This window comes from Ambystoma mexicanum, chromosome 8 (assembly GCF_040938575.1).
Source record: "Ambystoma mexicanum isolate Mex_15411 chromosome 8, UKY_AmexF1_1, whole genome shotgun sequence".
NCBI classification, from domain to species: Eukaryota; Metazoa; Chordata; class Amphibia; order Caudata; family Ambystomatidae; genus Ambystoma; species Ambystoma mexicanum.
In genome coordinates, this window is record NC_090929.1 from 455767904 (window position 1) to 455791514 (window position 23611).

A 23611-nucleotide genomic window follows, 5' to 3' on the forward strand; every position below is an offset into this window, starting at 1 on the left:
GATATTCCTTCTGACCTCGGTTGGGATCCATCTTCCCAAGCATAGGCTATTGCTTCTGTCCTCCACAGGGATCCATCTTCCCAAGCATATGCTATTGCTTCTGCCCTTGGTAGGGATCCATCTTCTGAAGCATAGGATATTGCATCTTTACCCGCCAGGAGGTCCTTCTTCCCAGGTGTGCGATAATGCATCTGTCGTCAAAAGACGTTTGGTCTGTTATTGCAAGCGCAGGATACTGCATCAGTTTTTTTGTAGGGTTAGCCTGGGAATCTTCATCTATTTTTGACAGACGTAGCTCAGAATATTGCATTAATTTTTGGAGGTGGTCATTTTTGGAGGTGTATATTTTCGAGGCTGCTCTTGGTGAGGGTGTGCCGTCTCAGGCATCGAGTAGTACATCCAACCTTGGGTTCGCAGCAGTGTCAGTTGTGGCTGTGGGCCTGTTGTGTCTGCTGCCAGACCAACACAAAGAGAATTGCAGCGAAAGAGATAAAGAAACAAAGAAGAAAGGGAAAAAGTGGAGGAGATATAGGTAAGGGGAAAGAAGACAAGGAAAGCTAAAGGATAGATGAACAATAGAAAAAAGAGGACCGAGAAAGTGAAAAATAGGAAATGGAGATGGAAGAAAAGAGCTACAAAGGAAAGTGTGCAATGGGATAGAGATTGGAGGGGTGGGGGGGCAGAGAGTATCAAAGGATGAAAATATTGCACCACTCTGCACCAATGCCTGACTTCATTATTAATTGTTGGGGCGTTACCCACTCTTTTTACCCTGTAGGTGGGCTTCTACTTAACCTAGAAACCAGGGGTTTGGGGATGTGGCACGATGGCACAGATATTGGTTCCCTCTTCTGGACCTTCCATTAAATATAGGTCAAGTGAAGGAATATTGCTCTGGTACGTTTGTCATTAACGGCCCCTTGGGTGCTGGACAATGAAGGTCCCATTCTGTGCCCGGGAACCATGTCCAACCACAAACCCTGAAGTTGCCTGGGTAAACCACCCCCTGGCCGGGCAGAACCCAGAAATTGGCCTTGCTAATGCTTCGAATTGGGTCTCCGATCTTTGTAGAGACCTGTGGACCTTCAGTCATAGACTTGCTTCGCGTTTTGTAGTGTACAGCAATATCCCTCTATTGTGATTGGTGGCGATGGATGCCTGTGTCTGTCTGTATCCTTCAACGGATGCGTATGTTAAACTATTTGTTGCTCATTGTTTATTGTGATTTTAATCCTACTTTGGAACTCGTCATCACTCTTTGGCCTAAATATGCTGCCTAGCATATTCTTAGTGATAAAGAGTACTTTTATACAAGTGTTCCTTTGTTTGAAATCGTCATCCGATTGTGTTGTCCGGTCTCAAAGCAACCCAGTGTTGCCCATTGGATTTATTTTGGGGGTTTTGTAAAAGGCATCGTCCTTTGGTGGGTTGGCGGAGGGGGGTACATGCGGTTCAGCAGGCATACCAGAGTCATGGCACTGAACCAGCAGATTGGGCAGGGTCCGGGGTTGATCCTGGGAGAGGTTGGTGGGGCTAGCGGGCATCAGGCACACAGCGTGGTGACGTTGGAGTAGATGGTGTTTTCATTCACGGCTTGCTGTACACAGAGAGAATACATTTTCTTATCCTGGCTGTTGATACTGTTGGATCATCGTTATCCAACTTGTTTACGATCTGGAGCCCAAAAGATTTACATGAATGTTCTTATTCATTATGGATCGGAGCTGCATGCTCACACCTGAAGCATTTCCCTCTTGCCAGTAAGACCTGCAATCTCTCGTTTTGTTGTTGCTGCAACTGCTGTAGCAGAACGTGCTGCCAGGTTAAAGCATGCACGTCATTTCCATTGTTGTGATATGAATGTAGAGTTGATCATGTAATGGTGATCAGCCACAGAGAAAACATGTACAGTGTGCAATGGGAGTGTTGGACTGTGTCTGTGATTGTCTTCTCCAGGCTTGGGATACAAGCTCCTTTGATAAGAATCGTTGTGCATCCAACCCTCTGCTATCATCCGTTGTCGCACCCTAAACATGCTTCACATTAGGTTGTTCTGCAGGGTTGGTTCAGGTAGTTTATTCTTCAATCCACCCGTATCCCCCGTTTCCCTGGCAACCTGAGGGTTTAGTTCAGTACACAATGAAGGCTAGCCTGAATAACATTAGAAAGTCAGGCTACATACAACATTTTCAAAACAAGAACACCCTTTTTCCAGAGAAAGCACACTATAGATACTAGCTTGAGAACTCTCTATTACCAACAACAGTCTTTTTTTATTTTTTACAGAATTCAGAATAACCCACCCTCCCTAGTGACTAAGAAAGCAAAAAGAAAATTCACTCAGCAGCTGCACCATCTAGTTAATGATGAGGGATTATGTGCATTGTAGTCCAAAATATGTGAGGAGACACAGGTTGCAGACCCCTGGCTTAAGCAACGGCAGTGAAGGAGGCATCAGAGTGTCCAGAGAAGCTGGGGGACTAGAGTGTATGAGGGGTTTGCACAGCAGCGCTAGGGAGCACTTTTTCCCCACTTCCCCAGCCATTGTGTTCTGACCCCATGTCTTCCCCTTCTGTCCCTAGAAACCTCACACACGCCTCTTCTGGAGGAGCCCGGCAGCCAGATGACCCCTGAGGAGCACTACCGGCGCATGATGTCTGCCCTGAGCGAGCACGGGGGCTTTGAGGAGCAGCAGCAGCGTCTGTACCAGCTGGCGAGCAGCATGGGCGTCCCGAGCCATGGAGGTGAGTGTTAGGCACTGATGAACCAGCAGGAGGGGAGCGAAGGAAAGCCTCCCCCCCCTGAACTTCAACAGCAGTGTTTTGCCTTTGCCCCCCCCCCCCCCAGCTGACGGCCAAAGGAAGCTTGTGTGTAACAGGAAGCAACCTCTGGCTCCCCATAGGTGTTGGACCACCAACCCTACCCATCCTAGCCAGCATAGACCATGGGAGTCATGCTGAGAACACCTGTAGAGTCAAAGGCTTGGGACGCCTGCTTGGCTGATTGATCAGCTGCTCTATACTGACGTCACAGTTCTGAGAGCGGATGAGCACTTAAAGACACGTGTGTATCTTGTGATCTAGTAGTCATAGTGTCACACATGGAAAGTGCAAGTTGCTGTCTTTACAATGATGGGGAGAAGAGAAGGGCAATGGGGATCCATAGCTCCCCGTGTATTTTTCCATTCTTTGAGGAGTGCATATGTCACTTCCTACAGCCATCCTTGTTTGCGTGTTACGGGTAGCCTCTGGGGAGCCGGGATAGTGCCGGCCGTCATATATGTGTGTTCAGTTGCTCCTCTTATGGGGGGACAGTGCTTACTTTATGATGTTTACCCTGTGTATTTCCACGCTTTTGCTTCTTCTGTACCCCTCTTAAAAATACTTATTCCCCAAGGCTGGAACAATAGGTTTTTGTTCCGTCCCCTCTACATCTCCAACTGTGTCCCTTTTCACATGTATGATGATCTGCTTTGTTATGTTACTGGGATACATATCACACACCCCTGCCATTTGCAGGGTCTCCGGCGGGCTGGCGGATCTGAAGGCGGTGGTTGTGGGCGAGGTTTGTGGGAACAGAGAGAAAATGGATGATCGCTTTGCTGTTGTGTTGATGTGTGCTAACCGGAAATGCGTGAGATCTTCTTGTAGGTCTGTTTCTAGGCGCCCTGTGGCATGTGCGTCCAGGGGAGGCTTGCATGCCCAGTGTTCTGGGCTACATTGGAGGGGAATTGACATGTAAGTTGTTTGTGAAGGCGCAGCATTCTGGCTCTTGGTGTCTGTTGGGTTGGTTTTTCATTTGCTCTCTGCAGGGGGGTTAGTTGGCATGCGTGTAGTGTGCATGAGCAGAGGTGGAGAAGGTCGGTGCTGGACGGTCACTTGGAGGATTCATCCGGCGTGGCCATGGCCACGTCCCGGTAGTGGTGCCCTTTGGGTAAGGTAACTGTGAGGAGGTGTCCTGCAGCATCTCTGGCAGTGGACAGTGGGCGCCGGCTGGTCTCGGGAACACAACACGGGGAGATTGAAAGACCCCAGGGGCTTGCAGTAGTGGATGCCACATAGACAGTCCCTGAGAATAGCGGCCGAGAGAAGTTCAGGTGAGGGATTCCATAGAGGGCCGAGACCCCGGTGCGGTCCTTAGGAACCACACAACGTGCTGTGAGGTGCGATATCTGGGAGACAGTCACCTGAATGAAGTAGCGCATCGAAGAGGGCAAAAACATGCTTGGCCGCTCATTGCATTGAACACCAAGGGGCAAAAGCCCAATGTACTTTTATGCCGATTTAAAAAAATAGGAATTCCTGTTTTTGGTCTACTTTTGAATATTGTGCTGCCCCTTCGTTCCCCGTCCCCTTTTTTCTCACCCATCTCTTTCCTTCCAGTGCGTTCACCTGTTATCCCAAACGTAACCAACCATTCTAACCACTTCTGTCCTAGTAAACTACTCGATTATGCCTTCCTCATTTCAATAGTCGCTAAACCTTCTTTTCGTCTTTAAGGGTTTTTAATTCGTCTAGTTGGTATTTTTACACATTCCTCATTATGAGTGTATCCTGATTCAGAAGACAATTTGAATTGCATTGTTTATGTTCTTAGCGTGGGAAACGTGAAAGGCTGCATTGCCTGTGCAGAATACAAAACGGCCTTCTTCATAGAGCAAGATGCACTGGTTCATCAAAAATGCTTTAATTACGCATTTCTACGTGGAGCTGAATGGGATTTAAGAAGTGATGTGTCAAGTCTTTGTACTTGACAGGGGTGGACTGGCCTCTGCACCCTGGGCCTTTTTGTGTACTATTTCCAAGTTTTCCCATAGGAAAAGCATTGGACTTGCTGAAAATGTCACATATGGGGCCACTTTGAAAATTATTTCCAGGGCCTCTTTTGGTTCCCACTCCACCCCTGGTACTGGATGGAGGTGCATTGTGTGAGCTCAGTACATGGACCCAGGTGCACGCTGCAGATCAGTTAAAAGGTACATTGTGCGAGCTCTGGGGTTCTCGCATCAGTGGGACAATGGTGCATCATGCGGTCAGGTAAATGTGCATTGTAAGAGCCCGGTGGCCGTCACAGTGCTCGGGCACGGGTGCATTGGGAGACCTCTGTGGAAGTGCATTGTGTGAACTCTGTGAATGCCTCGACAGAAATGAATGTCAGTGGGTGGTGTAAGCCGTGACAGGTCCATCATGCAACCTCTGGGCCTGCCTTAAACCCATGGAGACTCGTGGACTGTGCAGGCCAGGCCCAAACGTGCATTGCGATATATAATGTAATGTAAAGTGGTCTTATAACCCGTTGGCCTTGCTGCGCCTGGTTCTGCCAGAAAGGTGGGCAGGGTCTGTTAGTCGCAGTTTAGCCATATGGGCAAACCCCGGATTGTGGAGTGCAAACAAATGGCAAACCATTGCTGCTCTATGGGTGTCTTAGTAGTGGGGTATTAGTGCCTTCAGAAGTGAGGTGCATTGTGAGAGCTCTATGCATGCCTCAGTAGAGCACATCAGAGAAGAGGTGCATTGTGAGAGCTCTGTGAATATGACACTAGTGGAGTGTTGGTGCCTGGTTCCTGTCAAAATAGAGGTGCCTTGAGAGAGCTGTATGGTTGCTCCTATCGGAATCGAGGTGCATTGCCGGAGCTCTGTGACTCTCTCCGTATGGGAATTGTGTGCATGCTGCAGGTCACAGCAATTTATTATAATTGTTCTTTTATAACTCGCTTAATATCGGGGTCCAGTTTCTAAGCGCAAGCCTGGGATTCGAACCTGTATTGCTATGCATTGTCTTGCTTCCAAGACGAACGCGTTGCCCCTGAGCTGTCCTCCCTCAGTAGAGGAGCATTGGCAGAGCTTTGTGACTATCTCAGTGCTGGGTTGCCAATGAGCACTGCCTGTCAGCCCAGTGGTCCTTAGTGAGAGTTCTGCAGATAGCTTAGCAATAATGCAGGGAAGAGGTGCAACGCAAGAGGCCATGACAGCTGGATGTTGAGCGCCACCGTGTACAGGAAGGACACTGGAAACACATTGGTTATATCTTCTGCATAAGAAGAACTCCAACTCTGCCTGCCCTTAAGAGTCATCGCCCTGTTGCCAAATCTCTGCAATGGGAGGTCATATCGATGCTGCAGGTTTACGGTGCGGATGGTCATTGGTTTGGCATGTACCATGATTCCCGGCCGCGACATAGTGGACACTCCAGAGCAAGGCCTCTTTTGGGGCAGATGATCTGTGGTAAAGGGGCAATGATATGATATGATAGTTTATCTATATAGCACCTATACACAATGTGTTTCAAAGTGCTTCAAGGCAAGGGAGGGAACAAGGGAAAATACAATGACCTTCTTACAGGCCACGAACAGTAAGGATGTGAAATTAACTATCATACTCGGCCTGACGACATTTTAGATAGTGCAAGAACTAAGACATAGATAAGGAAGGGAGAGGCAGAGTGGGAAGGAAATGGAAACAGACAGGCGACTACCGTACTAGGCTTGACAACATTTCTGGTAGAGCCGGAGAAAACAAAGGTGAGGGACAGGGGTGCAAATCTATTTTGTGGCACCTCTGTACAGCACGTGTTCTTACTCCTGGCCCTACACCTGCCCCAATCCCCAGTGTTTCACCTTTGGTTGCTGTTGTTGGGTGAAGGGTTTTGCCTTCCCACCTTCCGCACATTGCCCCCTGCTGGCAGTGGACGCAGACCTTGGAAGAAGTTACAGGGGGTAGTTCACAATCAGACAAGATCAATGTGCTATGGGAAGGGTTGGCCACGCGCCAGCTTCTAAATCCTAGATGCTATGGCAACGAGAAGATTCTGATTTGTAGAAATGATTTGCCGAAAACACGAGATGCAGGGGAGCAGAAGGCAGCCGTATCCCGAGGCACATCGTCCATGGGGGCGATGGCGGCGGGGGGGGGGGCGCAACTCCTGCTTCGAAGAGTGGGCATGGGAGAAAAGGGGGCAGAAAGTGACAAGTCCTACATTTATTTTTCACTTTTGCGTGTGGGGTGGGGAGGAGGGGTTGTAGATTTGTCTTGCGGAGCAGCCTCCTTTGTGATGGGGGTTGATGTGAGAGCGGCAGAAGGTAGCAGGAGAACAGGGTGTTAATCAGGGTCTACAAGTTCACTCCAGAGTCCAGTTGTTCCCTGAGAACCCAGCAACTCAGTCCCTTAATCTAAAGTCAAGCCAGGGCCTTGAAGCAGCAGGGGTCACTAATGAGGAGGACTAAGATATATTAGGGCACTGGAGAAACACACAATGTATAACATTATATACAGTCTTCCTCAAATTCCTTCCAATTGGAAGAATATGTATTGCCAAAACCACACAAGTACAAAATAGCAGACAGGTGAGGACAGAATACAGATTGTCAGCGTCAGGCATTGAATCTTTGACCAAGGGAGAAATCTGTTAAACTCCCTTACGTCTTCGTGTTTACCGGCAGCTTCTTACCACATCTGGCTGCCCAGCTCGAGGGGGCAACTGCTAGTGGGCCTCAGCCCAGCAAAGGGGCTGCTGTCTTCGGAGCTTGGCCCCCTGAGCACATGGAGGAGGCAAAGTTCCTACACGGGGGCTAATCAGAAGTTCTCTGGAGACTTGAATGGGAACTCCCAGTTGGACAGGGCCATTGAAGTGTCAACAGGCTCACAATGCCAGCTGAAGGAACTAGTATCCGGGCACACCCTGGACATGGCACTGCGCCCTTCTTAGCATTATCTTCTCAAGCCCACAGGATATATCCGCGCGTAGGCCTTCAGCAGAGGAACAACCAGGCAGGTTGAGGGCGGTCACACCGGTCTCACCGGGGGAGACCTCAGCTTTCGTCGTCCAGGGAGTAGGGTCCTTCTGGGGCTGTTAGCTAGGCCCATGACCCTCAAAATGGGAGGGGAGCTTGCCTACACAGACTGATGGCTGCTGTATCTATAGTTATTAAATTGTGGGCAATGTGCAATTAACTGGGTACTGTTATTTGGGCACAGGGTCCAAGTGGCACTAGGATGTACCTCACTTCCTTGCCCAGCATTGGAGTCTTGCTGATGTATAACTCTCCCACCTGCTGTGAGTGTGCTAAATTAATTGTGCATTGCCTGGTTAGTAGAGTTTCCACAGAGTTTTTAGGAGGGGGTGGCTCCATTGCGGAGGGCCTTCCACCACGCAGCATCTTGGTGACTTTGAGTTGCAGGAGTAGATTTGTTGGAAGTATTTCGCACTCTCCTGTGGCTGGTGGTGTGATTAAGGCGCAGGTCTGTGTGGGTGGATGGAGCATGTGCAGGATGTCAGGTGGGCGTCCGCATCACTCAGGCGAAATAACAGAGCCTCTTTCAATGGAACAGTCGGGCTGCAGCTTGTGTGTTCCGCCTGGATGCTGGAGTTTCTTCTGCAGGGTAGAGTGAGCTCGTGTCCAGGGGCGGAAGTTCAATCTCACTACTTGCTATCAGTCCTCGGGGAGGAGGAATGTGGGAGTGCAGTAGCCGCAGCCTGTACAGGGGCTCCATCTGCTTGTTCCAGGACATTTTTCAGCGCAGGCTGTCTCCGCAGTCTAGGGTCAGTGTTGACTATTGGAGAGGCGCAGGTAACGCAGTGTTGTGGCAACAGGGGTAGTAGAGGAGGCCATGGTCGACCCCCGAAAAGCAGGGGGGGGGGGGTGGATGTTATAGAGCACAGTGTAGGGTGGTTCTCTAATGCGCATGCTCCTTACCTCCACCTCAGCTTTCAAGGCGCTCTGCAGTGGAACCTGCGGCCCACGTGGTACATGCAGAAGATGTGAACGGAAGCCCGCGCTGCAGACCCCTTGGCACATCCTGTTGCTCTTACGCCTGAAGGACGCTGTCACTTCCTGCCTCGAAGTGTGGGGCACCCAGGGTCCACGTGCTCCTTGCTCAGAAGATGCACGGGAAGTGAAAGGGATGTATGCAGCGGAAACTGTGGTGCTCGACGCAGCCTTCCGGCAGCGCTTTCCGCTGCTGCTCCTCTCAGGCCGGTGGTGTAGCACAGCTTCCTGTGCTTGTGTGGTGTGGGGCAGCCAGGCAGGAAGTGGAAGGACCCCATTTATGCCCTAAATTGGCGCAGAGCGGGGTGTCTGGTCTTCCCGGTCCAGAGATGCGCAGGCGTTTAACAGGCAGAGGTAAGCCCCAGGAAGTGGAGCATAGCTCTGTGCCTAGGTGGGGTAGTTAAGGGGTGAACTCACGGGGCAGTTAAGAGACCATCCCCCACAGCGGTTGGTAGCTCTGTTCCTAGTTGGGGCAGTTGGTAGGTCAACCACCATGTCGGGTGCAAGATCCCCATTTGTGGGGGTTGAGACGTTAACCTTGTCAGTGGGCAGTAGATCTCTGCTTTGATGGGTCAGGTGAGAGGTAAACCCCTAGGGCAGGTGGTAGATTTCTGCTTAGGTGGGGCAATTGAGCGGTAAACCCCTAGGGCAGGTGGTAGATTTCTGCTTAAGTGGGGCAATTGAGCGGTAAACCCCTAGGGCAGGTGGTAGATTTCTGCTTAGGTGGGGCAATTGAGAGGTAAACCCCTAGGGCAGGTGGTAGATTTCTGCTTAGGTGGGGCAATTGAGCGGTAAACCCCTAGGGCAGGTGGTAGATTTCTGCTTAGGTGAGGCAATTGAGCAGTAAACCCCTAGGGCAGGTGGTAGATTTCTGCTCAGGTGGGGCAATTGAGAGGTAAACCCCAAGTGCAGGTGGTTTGTCACTGCTTAGTTTGAGCAGTTGAGAGGTAACCTCGGGAGGGTGGTAGACCTCTGCTTGGTTGGGATGGTTAACAGGTACACCCCGGGGAAGGTAGTAGAGCTCAGCTTAGGGTGGGCGGGGAGGGCAGGGGTCGAGGGGCTTTTGGGTAAGCATGACTGATAGAGCAACCTCTGCCTGCGGTGCTAGAATCCAGCAAGGAGGGCGTTAGATACCCGCTGGTGAGGGGTCGCCCCGTGGGGTTGCTAGTATATCTCTATGGGTGGGGCATGCGAGGAGTATATGCCCTCTCAGGCACCCCCCCCCCCCCCAGGAAGGGTGACCCGCCCCTGCGTGGGCAGGGCAGTGGGGAGAGTAAGCTCTGCGCTTGCGAGATAAGCCCGCAGGGAGGGGACAGGGGGGGCTTGCGGTTCCCCACAAGCAGCTGCAGGGAATGGCGGAGATGGGGAAGTGAGGGATGGAGTGCCCCTCCCCCGCCTGCTTATGCCCCCCCCCTGCGCATGGCTGAGTGCTAAGCTTGTCATGAGACGTTAAAATAGCCCCCATCTTGAACCGCACCCCCCCCCCCTCGCACTCCCGATAAGAGTTATTTGTAAGATTTAAAAATCCCCAAATTAAGAAGAGCCCAGTGTTATACTTGTACCCCAGGGCCCAGACTTGAGTCTTGTTACCATGGCGCCCAGTCGCGACATTGGTCTTTCTGCTGAAATACATCGGGATCGGCTCCTCGATTGGTGGAGGGTCGCAGCAGCAGCAAACTCTTCTATATTGGACTGAACAGAGGCGGGGAAACGGATGATGGGTGACCCTCAAAACGAGGGGCGCTTGACAGCTGAACCCACCCACCCACCCACCGCTTCTCATTGCGAACTCCGTGTACGCCGGAAAAGAGTGATCGCGTTTTTCCATTCGCAGTAAGTTGCACATCGGAGACGAACTGCACACTCCTGGTCAACAGATCCTTTGTGATCCAGGTTGCCACTGATGGGGGCGGGGAGGGAGCAAGGCTCTGCTCCTGTCGGGTCGGTAGGTGGGGTTCTGAGACAGGTAGAGCCGCGTGGGGTGTGGGGGCTCAGAGATGGGCAGGAACGGCCCCGTGAAGTACTCTGAGGCAAGCAGCCACCGTCGGGGCTGGGCAGATGACGTGAGGCTATAGGCCACTGGGCGTGAGGGTAGGTTGAGGAGGGCGTGAGAGAAGGGGGCTAATGTGTGGCACAGAGGCCGAAAGGGAGGGTATGGGGTAGGCTGGCTGGTGTGGGGGTGATGTAGGGTAGGAAGAGCGTAGGGGAGGGACTGGGGGAAGGCTAAAGCTGATGTGGGACCCGGAGGCAGCAAGACAGCGTTTGGGGCCGGGGGGCAGGGGGGCTGAGGCAGCTGCCGAGAGTGGCCGGGAGAGTGGGTTCGGCTAGACTGACTCTGGTGTGGGGGGCTGAGGTAGCTAAGAACAGGATGGGAGAAAGCCGGAAACACAATGTACTTGAGGTATAAGCGCCTTACTAATGTACAATAAATAAATAAATAAGCAGAGGCCAGGGGCAAGGATAAGGTGACGCCTAGTACACGCACCTACGCGTTCAGTGTACAGCGACGGGAACACATATAAACGCACACGCCGCAGTGTTTCAAAGTGCTCAAAGCAGCATGTTAGCGCTACATAGATCACCAGTGCACAGACCCACCCGCCTGCCTTCCGTGTGTTTGTCTGCCAGGGTGGTTCGGGTGCACATCTGCGGTCCAGCCCAGAGGTGCACGGGTTCTGCTCCTCTGCTCAGCAGAGGGATGGGCCAGGGGCATGAAGTCTATTAACAGCCCGCATACTGTAACGTGGGGGCATACAGCTCACCTCTGGCCCTTTGACCCCCCCCAGTCCTCCTGTGCTCAAGGCAGCACTAATCACGAAGAACAGACACAGGCCGTGAAGGGCTGCGAGGCCTGGCTCTAATTACTGCCGGGGCTTGTGTCGGGAGCCGGTGCGGCCGTGAGTGATGTGGAGGCGGGCGGGGGGGAGGGGAGGCGGAAGGGAGGGCGGGGGCGCGGGAAACCCTGTCATGTCGGGGGAAAGGAGAGAGGAAGGAGGCCTGCAGGCCAGAGGGACAGAGCGTGTGTTAATCCGACCCAGGGTAGTTGAAAAGCCATGGCTTGATGGTCGCCCATAGCCAAGCCAGTAGTTAGGGTTGATGTAATTTTAAACCCTTCCATCCATCACTCTTTATTGCATCATGCACGGCCGTCCATCAGGGACAGGGCTTGCACAGGGACAGAGGAGGGCACCTCTCCGAGAGTTGCTAATTCAGGTAGAAAGTGTTGGCGGTGGAGAGAGGGGGGCGGGCACAGCATCGCGAAGTTACTCGGCAAAGCACGGGAAGCGTTCCTTCAAACACAGAAAGTACTTATGCTGACGTAGAGAAGAAATAAAATGAGCAACGTCCCAACTAAATTTGATTACAAAAAAAAATAAGCAATAAGAAATTTCAAACATGCAGAACCAGGTCTTTACAGCCCTGCAATCAACGCATTGCCCTTTAGGAATGATACAGCTGGGCCTTCTTTGGCGCAGTGGGTGGGCAGGTAACACACATGTCCGAAAAATAACTCAGTTACAATGCGAGGCCAACATCAAGCCCAGGCACTCTCGCCACCCCACAGATTCGCCAATGGGAGCAGATTCCCCCTTGGATGCGGATTCCCCCGTGGGTGCAGATGTCGCCCAAAGGTGCAGATTTCCCCCCACGGGTGCAGATTCCCCCATGGCCGCAGATTCGCCTGTGGGTGCAGATTTCCCCCCACAGGTGCAGATTCCCCCACGGGTGCAGAGCCCACCACGGGTACAGATTCCCCCACGGGCAGAGTCCCCCGTGAGTGCAGATTCCCCCATGGGCACAGAGTCCCCCGTGGGTGCAGATTCGCCCACGAGTGCAGAGTCTACCGTGGGTGCAGATTCCCGCACGGGTGCAGAGTCTACCATGGACGCAGAGTCCCCCGTGGGTGCCGAGTCCCCCGTGGGTGCAGATTTCCCATTGGATTCAGATTCCCCCGTGGGTGCACATTCGGGTGCACATTCCCCCAGGGGTGCAGAGTCCACCGTGGGTGCAGATTCCCCCATGGGTGCAGATTCCCCCATGGGTGCAGAGTCTACCATGGACGCAGATTCCCCCGTGGGCGCAGATTCCCCCGTGGGTACAGATTCCCCCATGGGAGCAGATTCCCCCCTCGGGTGCAGATCCCCCATGGGTGCATATTCCCCCAGAGGTGCAAAGTCCCCCGTGGGCGCAGATTCCCCCACGATTGCAGAGCCCATCATGTGTACAGATACCCCCATGGGTGCAGAGTCCCCCACGGATGTAGAGTCCACCATGGGTGCAGATTCTCCCCTGGTACAGAGTCCCCCATGGGTCCAGATTCCACCATTCACGCTCAGCGGCTGCAGCCAGGAGCCTCCAGGCAAAGTGGGTGTCGCTAGAGTTTGGGGTGGAGGCTGCCTGCGTGTGGCCTGTATCGCTCTCAAATGCAGCTGCAATGGACACATCTGCAAGTCCTTTCAGGGCAAGTGACTCGGTGTCAGGTCACTGGTTCTTGCTCTGCTCTGCTTTGATCGCCAGAGAACACCACCTGGGGAATGCCGATCTGATCCTCGCCATACTCGCTTTCTTCTCTGTCGTGCAAAATGCAGCACGCGCTTTGTTTTGCACAATACCTTCCTTGATCGGCTTTTCCCAGGCGAACTCTGCAGCTTCTAGAGTCAGGACCAGCGCCTCCAGAATGCAGGCTGAGGTCCCTTTTATTTGTCCGGCTGGTCCCCTGCCACCTGCGCCAACGCCCATAGGCATCACTGCCGTCTCGGGGGGAGGGGGGCCTTGTCTGTGATGCCCGCCCTCCACCTCCAGTTTATAGTCCCGTGGGTCCAGAGCAGGAAGCGGTCTCGGTTAAGCAGTTGACCCTGGTGTGTACAATGTCTTTCCCCCTGCTGCAGAATTTATTTTATTTATTTATTTGTTCATTTATAACACGCTTAATACCAGCATTGTGGTTTCTAAGCACGAGGTCAGGATTCGAACCAGTGTGGCGCTGCGTTGTCTTGCTCCCGAGACAAACGCGTTGCCCCTGAGCTATCCTTCCTCGCCAATTCCGTCACACTTCCTTGTAAATCTGCTTGATGTAAAGGCCAGGCCAAGCAGAGTTGGAATTCAGTCAGAACCGTTCCGGGGTCCTAGCACAGAAAGATTCCTCGAACCCATTACAGAGCAAAACATGGAAAGAGGGCCCGTTTCAGAAGGCCCTTTACCCCTCAGATGTAGGAATTGGTAGGATGCAGAGGGGTAATAATGTCACAAATCTTCCTTCTCAACATGGGGTAAAGATGAAACATTGAATTCTTTTAGATTTATCAGTGACCAGGGAAGACCACTTGTACTAGAAACACTTTACAATAGTAGTACACAAAACAGGCTTCTCACATTAAGGGGTGCTTAGCATTCACTCTAGTCGAGGTAGGAGAAACCGCACCTAGAATAGGGGCAGTAAAGGTTACTTGATTGCAGAAGAAACCCTTAGCATTGTGCACTTTGTTGGGGGCTATAGATCCCAAATTGATGGTTCTCATTATGTGATGTTCAACCAAGTGACCTCTGGCTGATCTCCTTACCAGCGCCCCCATCATCTTGCAGAGAAACGCAGTCCTGGGCACAGGATAGGAGCGTCATTAGGAAGAGCCCATAGGTTATCTCTGCCCACTTTCAGCTTGGAAGGGTCCCGGGCCAGGAATGGGGGAAGAGGGTTCCTTTCCATTTCACATGGTTTAGAATCTGCAGATACTCAAATGCAGAAATCTTACCCTCCCTCGCACCTCACAAATCCCAACGAAAATACAGGCCGAGACCATTGCCCCTCACTGATGCGATATCCTCAAAACACACGCACAACTCATCATAAGGTACCGGCTTTATACAACACACCGTTGCCTGCCATTTCCATGGTCTCCAGGCGCTTATGGACAGGGAAGAAAGACTCGAGGCAACTCGACTTTACAACATTGACGAAAATTATCATCGACTGTATTGCGGCACATTTATACTCGGCATATGCAACCCTTCCATGGGTATGCAGGTGAAGGGTGTAGTAGGGGTACATTATTTTCTGCGGATTAGAACTGGGGCGCTTTCATGCAGAGGGTGATGGATTCCCTGCAGAGGAAGGGGACGGATGAGAAAGGGCCGATATAGGAGGAGCCGTGTACGAGGATGGAAAAAGTGGAGGATCGGAGCAGTATGAGAGGGAAAGCGGAGAGGAACCGAAGAAAAAAGCAGACTTGCTGGGTATTGAGAGGGGCAGCAGGGAGGAGCGGTTACTGGAAGAGAAAAGAGAGGGTTAGAGGCAGAGGAAGGATATCCCAAGGCACATACACAGAGTCAAGAGCGGAGGGAGAGGGGAAGAAGCAAAAGATGGGAGTGCAAAGGGTGGAATGGAAGCGGTCAAAGAAAGAAGGATTGAGGGACGGACAGAACACCGAATGGGAGGAGGAAAGAAATGCAGGAGGTGAGCAGCCTTTAGGTGGCAGTAACTTGTGTTGAAGGTAAAGGAGTAGCCCAAGGTCTTTTGCCCCCCCGTGGAGGAGGCCCTTCTTCCGTGGCTCACATCATCGTGGCGACACATACTGCGTGTCAGTGCATATGTGTGCTGGCTTTGCACTAGAGGGTTCTTCTTGGGTCTTGGGAATGGTGGCTTTGGGGCAGTGGCCAGGGCTCCTGGAAGCTCCTAGAGATGTCCGTGTTCTTTTGGCACAGAACTAGAGCGCACCAGAGGAATGCACAGAAAGTGTGTGTGAAGGAGAGTATCCTTTGCAACTAGCACTGCTGGGCACCTGTCTGCATGGTGGAAGCAGGAACGTTGGACCCTATTGCAGAAATGACTTGTTCAGCGTCACTAGTCCTGGCATACCGTTCATATAATTATAATTGTTCTTTTATAACGCGGTTAATACCAGCGAGTGGTTTCTAAGCGCAGCTGCGTTGTCTAGCTTCCAAGACAAACGCGGTGCCCCTGAGCTATCCTTCCTCAACCATCATGCATCGATCTATCACGATAGCCGTTCATCGATTGTGGTGGATGCGAGCAGGTGACAGGAAGAGCAGATTGAGGAATTGGATTACAGCCCAGGGTACTCCCCTTCCCTCCCCACCATCGTGTGTCCATTTATGGGAAATCAATGCCTGTGGCAGCGTGAATATTGAATATGATGGCGGCCCTGTTGACAGCTTCTTTCTCTCCTGACAGATATCATCCGTGCCCGTCAAGAGGCTGTAGCGGCGGCGGCAAGGAATCCAGGGTCCATGGAGGCGCACATCCCCTCATCCGCTAACTCATCGAGCCAGCGGCGGAAGCAGGGCCTACCCCAGCACCGCGATGCCTCGCACTTCAGTGAAAGGTAAGTCCACACCACTGTGCCCTAACACGGCCTATCAGCACTCTAGGTGCAAATACCGGGCCGCGCGGAACAGCATGCATGATTCTTTTTTTATTCTGTGTTGTCATGTTTCTCTTTTAGGAATTGGGAGGGACAGCCATAGGGAGAGTGACCGGGTGAGGGAGCCATCTTGCAAGTGCCCGGCCAAGTGAAGGACCTAGGGAGTTATTTTGCCTGCAGTCTGGATTCAGTCTCTAGGCTTGACTTCCAAGGGCACCGCACTGGGCCCAGATATCCACTGTATGTGGTGCTGCAATGGTGTGTGTTGCACACAAGTGTTCACGCAGATAACTGCCACCGAGTTACCTTAAAGCCAAGTCCCTCAATGTGTAGTGTCAGTGGGCGTGATTTTAATGGAGTGCTCTCCTGTTTGGAAATTGAGCACTGTACGCCCTCACTCTGCATCATGAAATGGATAGCTTTCCCTTGGGGCGCATGAGTAGTTTCAGACCCTCCTTGAGTGTCACTTCATATAGCCACTTGTAGAAGGCTTCTGCGGGCAGGCCAGCTCCTGATAGGAGCAGCAATGGAAATACCGCCCCTTCCCCCACACCATCCTTCCTAGGGGCTGGGAACGAGGCCAACACCCGCATCCTTTCATCTGGCACAATGATGCCCGGCTATTTCTGAAATGGTCTCTTAGAGCTCAAAGGACCTACAACTGTTTATCTTTTTGGAAGCTCTGCCCACATGGTGGATTTTTGAGGAGTCCAGCTGCCTGTGGCTCTCCATTAGCGGAAGTCTTAGGTTATACTGTAAATATGTAGATGATGGCTTTTGGGGAAGGGCTTGTTGTTTGGAATGGTTAACCACTTTAAGGTAGCCCGCTATTAGTTGTTCAGAACCCTTCCCCCGGATTGGGGGCCATCTCACACTAGAGCGTGCACGTGTCTGGGGGTTCGGATGTAAAGGGAGGGGGAAGTTCATAAAACCTCGCAATATCTTGTAAGCATCTCTAAAGTTACTGGCACCCGGACTGTCCATGTGCTTCACACAACAAGCCTCTATTCCCACACCTGACCCTGGGGCAGACTCTCCACACACTGCAACCTCAAGGTGGCCGTTCCACACCCTGGCCTGAACCAGGAAACGTTTGGATGCACCAATGGGTGGCGGCCCTGTAAGGCAATGGTTGCCAGGGCAGTACCAGCAGAGGGGCACCAAGGTGCGCCATTTTGGTCCTACTAATATCAAATTGTGACACATTAGAATAGGGGAAGGCAAAATGTTACATTTCTAGGCAGCTTAAAGCACCCGGTGCCTCTCCGATCATCATACATGAAGCCCCATCACAGCCTTTCCCACAGTGCCTTGCCCACACACCTGGACACACCGTCTATGTTGCCCATCTGGTGCCCTTGCCCCATCCCACATCACCCTGCCTACCTCCCTAAACACAAGGGTAGCCTTTCCTTATGGACACTGTAATCATGTCTACTTTCCTCCTGCCCGGCTCGTTGGCAAGGTGGGATGCATTGTGCCACTCTGCCAGAGCGGGCCTCAGCAGCTGTGCCGTTTGCGTATGGGCCTTGGCTCACTATCCCCGACTCACACAAAACAAACACAGGTGGAAAATTATAGCAAATGCAAGCATTCAAATGATGTAGCTCACTGCCGAAGCAGAATCCATGGACACTTGCTTTTCCAGAAATCACTAGAAACCAGGTCCTTCACCAAACACTCATAAGTAACCTTACATTTCCATGGGGTGGCCAGATCGTCATTCCCTCATGTCTCTACTCCTTAATCTCCTACACAGTGTCTATTGCACGCCGTCCACATTCCACGTACAAACTGCTCAACTGCCCCATATCTCACTAGCATCCCTGATTGGCTCGGCCAAACAAGAAGTTGCATTTGTGAGAAATTCTGGGCAAAATCGCTCAATATTTGCTTGCAAAGACGCCGTAGAGCCAAACAGAAGTTCCTCCGCATCCGGACCCGAGGCCTGCCCCCCTCGCCCCCCCCACTCCGCCCCCCAGCCACATGCCTCTTTCTCTGGCATCTCTGGTGGTGGGGCTAGTCTCCCTCGCTGTCAGCACTCCCAGCTTGCAATGGGGCTAAGCCAATGAGGCAGGTGGCCATCCACGCACTGAGGAATGGTGACGCCGTGATCAAGGTCAGAATGCTAACCTTTTTTATGGTTGTCCTCAGGAAGCTCATAGCCTTAGCATATGTGCCTTAGCATAAGTCAGGCACTCGGGCACCTAACGCCCCATAAATGTACTGACCTGGTGCTCGCTAAGACTTAATTTTGCAACTTCCTCGTTATACGTTTTTCAAACATGCATACATGTGAAACCATCACTTAATGGGCTCCCCCCAACAAACACCCAAATTGTTATACTCCAACCATCAAGACAGACCATCTCCACTGTCCTGTACAAGAACAGCGTTGGGCAGAGCAATGCTAGAACACAATGATCACACTCATCACTACTAAACAAAGTTCTGCACTGACCGTGCACGTACAGCGAACCAAACTCCTGCAAGCAAGCAAGTCATTCACCAGACGGGGCAGCAATGCTGCTATGCATCCAGTAGGGGGCAGAATGTCAGACAGAGAGCACTGTGCTGCCAGAGCCCAGCATGCGGCAAGCATATAGTGCCTTAAACCAATGCGCTGTTTTTCAGATAAAACATGATTCTGAAAATAATCTTCATTTTATTCTAACAAGCGGCCAAATGCGCCCCTCCATTCAACCATAACAGTGTGATGCCATGATGTGTCCCCCACGTTTTTAAAGCTCCTACAAACCCTGAAATCGTGTTGGGCATCACAGGCGGCAGAGCAAAAAGAGAGGCACAACACATGAACTTCTTAGAAGGCATTCGGCAACGTTTGTTCACAAAATGCAACACTTAATCAAAGAACAGACGATCAGCAAAACAAATGATATCATTAAATGCTTAAACTGTGCCTCTTCCACCCCTGGAATCATCGTTCTCCAAATGTATCCGGGAAATGGGCATGGGGGGTGCCAGTGACCCTCCTTGCAATGCTGCACGTGCCCAGAAACGGTCCTGGTGTGAATAAGATGCCCCATCGTGAAGCACAGCAACCCCCAGTCCTGTTCCCTGCGACCCCTGTCCACCTACCAGATCAGCACCGGCCGGCGGGTACCTCCATGGCACATTCACTGCTCCACGTTGAGCCTCACCCCACAATTACGGGCAATAGCTCTCTGCTACGTCCTCAAACGTGCCTTCCTTGAGGCCAACCACTCCGCCTCCCAGCAGCGCCGCCCCGGCACACTGCCAGGCCTAGCTAAGAATCTCTTAAACTTTGTGAATTCTAAACCCACTAACACATTAAAACCCAATAGTTACAAAGTTCTGCAGATGTGGCAACTTCCCAAAGGCCATATTGATGCCAGCGGGTTGTTCCAGATCACTAGAAACCTCGAGCACGCCGCACAAGGGGTGCAGTTGTGAAACCAGCGCCCCCATGTGTGGATACGGATCAGGATTGGACGGGAAGTAGAAGGGGTCAAGTCCTAAAAATAAAAGTGGGGGGACTCATTAACATACCAATTAAATGAGGCGTCACCAGAAATTATCATGCCTTTTCCACCAGGCGCTGCAGGTGAGCTGATCCATCGGAGGACCCTCCTGGGCCTCTGTTTGGACTAATTTCGTTCCTGGTTTGGGCCCCCTGCCCCTGCCTGCATCCCTCTTTCCCCACTGCTTCCCAGCTTGGCCTCCTCCTTCCTCCCGCCCCTCAGCCCATCCCCGGTCCCTTATTGGCTGATTTCAAAGAGCCATCCGAGGCTCGTATCGAGCCTGCTCACCGCTGCTGCCTTTTCCACCAGGCGCTGCAGGTGAGCTGATCCATCGGAGGACCCTCCTGGGCCTCTGTTTGGACTAATTTCGTTCCTGGTTTGGGCCCCCTGCCCCTGCCTGCATCCCTCTTTCCCCACTGCTTCCCGGCTTGGCCTCCTCCTTCCTCCCGCCCCTCAGCCCATCCCCGGTCCCTTATTGGCTGACTTCAAAGAGCCATCCGAGGCTCGTATCGAGCCTGCTCACCGCTGCTGCCTTTTCCACCAGGCGCTGCAGGTGAGCTGATCCATCGGAGGACCCTCCTGGGCCTCTGTTTGGACTAATTTCGGGCCTGGTTTGGGCCCCCTGCCCCTGCCTGCATCCCTCTTTCCCCACTGCTTCCCAGCTTGGCCTCCTCCTTCCTCCCGCCCCTCAGCCCATCCCCGGTCCCTTATTGGCTGATTTCAAAGAGCCATCCGAGGCTCGTATCGAGCCTGCTCACCGCTGCTGCCTTTTCCACCAGGCGCTGCAGGTGAGCTGATCCATCGGAGGACCCTCCTGGGCCTCTGTTTGGACTAATTTCGTTCCTGGTTTGGGCCCCCTGCCCCTGCCTGCATCCCTCTTTCCCCACTGCTTCCCGGCTTGGCCTCCTCCTTCCTCCCGCCCCTCAGCCCATCCCCGGTCCCTTATTGGCTGACTTCAAAGAGCCATCCGAGGCTCGTATCGAGCCTGCTCACCGCTGCTGCCTTTTCCACCAGGCGCTGCAGGTGAGCTGATCCATCGGAGGACCCTCCTGGGCCTCTGTTTGGACTAATTTCGGGCCTGGTTTGGGCCCCCTGCCCCTGCCTGCATCCCTCTTTCCCCACTGCTTCCCAGCTTGGCCTCCTCCTTCCTCCCGCCCCTCAGCCCATCCCCGGTCCCTTATTGGCTGATTTCAAAGAGCCATCCGAGGCTCGTATCGAGCCTGCTCACCGCGGCCCTCGCGGGCTAAGAGTCAGCATTGCAGGCTTCCCCTGCTCAGTTCCGCCTCCCCCTCCATCCTCCGGGCCCTGATTGGTCCACCTCCCCTTTATCCTCGACTTTCCCAGGGCAGCCCTCTGCCCGGCAGCCCCTGCGGCGAAGGGCCGCAAGGCCAAGGGCGGCTCCAACAGAGGCGGCTCCAGGAAGTGTCAGCAGGTGTCCGCAGGGGAAGCCAAGGAAGCCACCAGACACCATCAAAACCGTAAGTGTTGGCTTGGGTGAAGGGTAGAGCAATTACTCTACTCCAGAAAGCTCCTGCCACTCTAACCTACATTTCAATGGCCTGCAGTATAATGTCAACCAGTGATTGTTGGCATACGCCACACCTAGATGGAATCTCTAATAACCTCTCTGTGAAAGTTGAAATTAGAAGTGTTCCCACTCTCATTTAGAAGTGTTCCAATTGCATTTAGAAGCGCACCCAATTGCATTTAGAAGTTGCGCCCATTAGCCTCCCTGAAAAAGTTGAACTTAGAATTGTTCCCAATTGCATTTAGAAGTGTACCCATTGTCATTCAGAAGTATACCCAACTGCATTTAGAAGTGTACCCAATTGCATCTAGAAGCGTACCAAATTGCAGTTAGAAGTATACCCAATTGCTTAGAAGCACCAATTAGTTACTTGACTAGTTGAACGAAGAAATGTGCCAAAAAAAGGTGGGTCACCGATCCTAGAACTACAATCAGAAAACTCTCCTAAATCAACCCAAAGCTCACACCAACCATGAGCGCACCAACTCCACCAGTGCCCGTCAGAAACTACTCCCGTGGACCTCCTCCACTCTCCGATCTGCCCTCCTTCCCGCCCCCCGCCCTCCCAAGACAACCCACCCTCCTCCGCAATCCCTGCCAGCACCCTCTCTAAACACCAAGCCAGGGGGGCACGATGGCGTGCCACCCACCCCATGACCACTCATCTCCTGAACCACACCGCCACTCACCCCAATACCTCTCATCCCCTGAACCACACCGCCGACCCGCCTGCACTGCGCATGCCCGCTCCCCTCACTACCACGCCCCACCCTGCAATCACCCACCCCCCGCCTTGCCATCTTACCCCTGCCACCTCCCCCCGCCCGACTGCACCCTTTCCCCTCCCTAAAAACTGCGCGCCTAGCCCTAGCGAGAACCGAAGCTGCCTCCCTCTCCCCCTCTGACCTCATGGAGTTGTGAATATTGGCCTGCGTCGCATCTAGATGGAATAATGCTAACCATACCACGAGTGAACCACAAAGACTAGCCTGCGCCAAATTTAGACAGAAATGTGACTGTTAGCATGTGCCACACCTAGATGGATTTTCAGGAATGTGATTGTTAGCATGTGCCACACTTGGATGGAATCTCGGGTTTGGCCTGCGCCAAATCTAGACAGAAATATGATCGTTAGCATATGCCACACTTAGATAGATTCTCAAGTTTTATGAATCTTAGCATGTCCACACTTAGATAGAATTATGAATGTTAGCATGCCCACTCTTAGATGGAATTGTGAATACTGGCATGTCCAAACCTAGATAGAATTGTGAATGTTAGCATGTCCACTCTTAGATAGAATTGTGAATGTTAGCATGTCCACACTTGGATGGAATTGTGAATGTTGGCATGTCCACTCTTGGATAGAATTGTGAATGTTAGCATGTCCACACTTAGATGGAGATGTGAATATTGGCCTACGTCGCATCTAGATGGAATTGTGAATGTTAACATGTGAAAGATGCATTAAGAAAGTGTGCCCTATAGCCTCTCCATGAATTTAGAAATGTGCCCAATAGCCTCTCTGGTAAACTGAATTTAGAAGTGTACCCAAGATCCTCTGTGACAGTTGCATTTAGAAGTGTGCCCAATAGACACTCTGGAAAGGTGCATCTAGAAGTGTGCTCAATAACCTAGCTGTGATTTTAGTAGGGTTCCCAATAGACACTCTGTGAAAGTTGCGTTAGAAGTATGTCCAATATCCCCTTAGTGAAATTTAGAAGTGTACCCATAGCCCCTCTGAGAGTTGCATTTAGAAGTGTGCCCAATAGTCTCTCTAGGAAATCGAATTTAGAAGTGTTCCCAACAGCCTCTCTGAAAATTGACTTAATAGTACGCCCAGTAGACTCTCCGTAGAAAATGGAATTTAGAAATGCGCCCAATGGCATCGCTGTGAAGGTTGCATTTAGAAGTGTAACCAATACCCTCTGTGAAAGTTGATTATAGAAGTGTATCCAATAGACGCTCTGTAAAGTTGAATTTAGAAGTGTTCCCAACAGACGCTCTATAAAGTCGAATTTAGATGTGTTCCCAATAGCATCTGTGAAAGTTGACTATAGAAATGTATCCTATAGACACTCTGGAAAGTTGCATTTAGAAGTGTGCCCAATAGCCTCTAGTAAACTGAATCTAGAAGTGTGCCCAATAGCCTCTCTGTGGAAAACTGTATTTAGAAGTGCGCCCAGTACCCTCTCTGGGAAAGTTGCATTTAGAAGTGTGCTCACTGAAAGAGCATATAACCGATCATACCACACCACCATGCTTACTCTCTCCTTACATCACCACTCAACTAGAACACAGAGATACTATGACACCATTCGGTATAACTGTTCTCATACCAACATTCCGCCGCTTACTCCACATCATTCTATGTAATCACTGCTGGTTCCACACCCCCAGCCAGGCGTTTTCCTCAGGCCTAACGCAGCCACATCCG

The 23611-nt window shown here is 51.9% G+C and overlaps 1 protein-coding gene across 4 annotated transcripts in view; it reads left to right on the top strand.

The window, feature by feature from the left end:
* Window positions 1-23611, top strand: part of SAMD11 (sterile alpha motif domain containing 11) — a 312464-nt gene that overhangs the window by 230296 nt on the left and 58557 nt on the right. For all 4 annotated transcript variants that reach the window (XM_069610053.1, XM_069610055.1, XM_069610054.1 and 1 more), the window contains 2 exons: window positions 2583-2744; window positions 15954-16104. In XM_069610053.1, the coding sequence (XP_069466154.1) occupies window positions 2583-2744; window positions 15954-16104 (313 nt within the window). The remainder of the gene's footprint in view (window positions 1-2582; window positions 2745-15953; window positions 16105-23611) is intronic.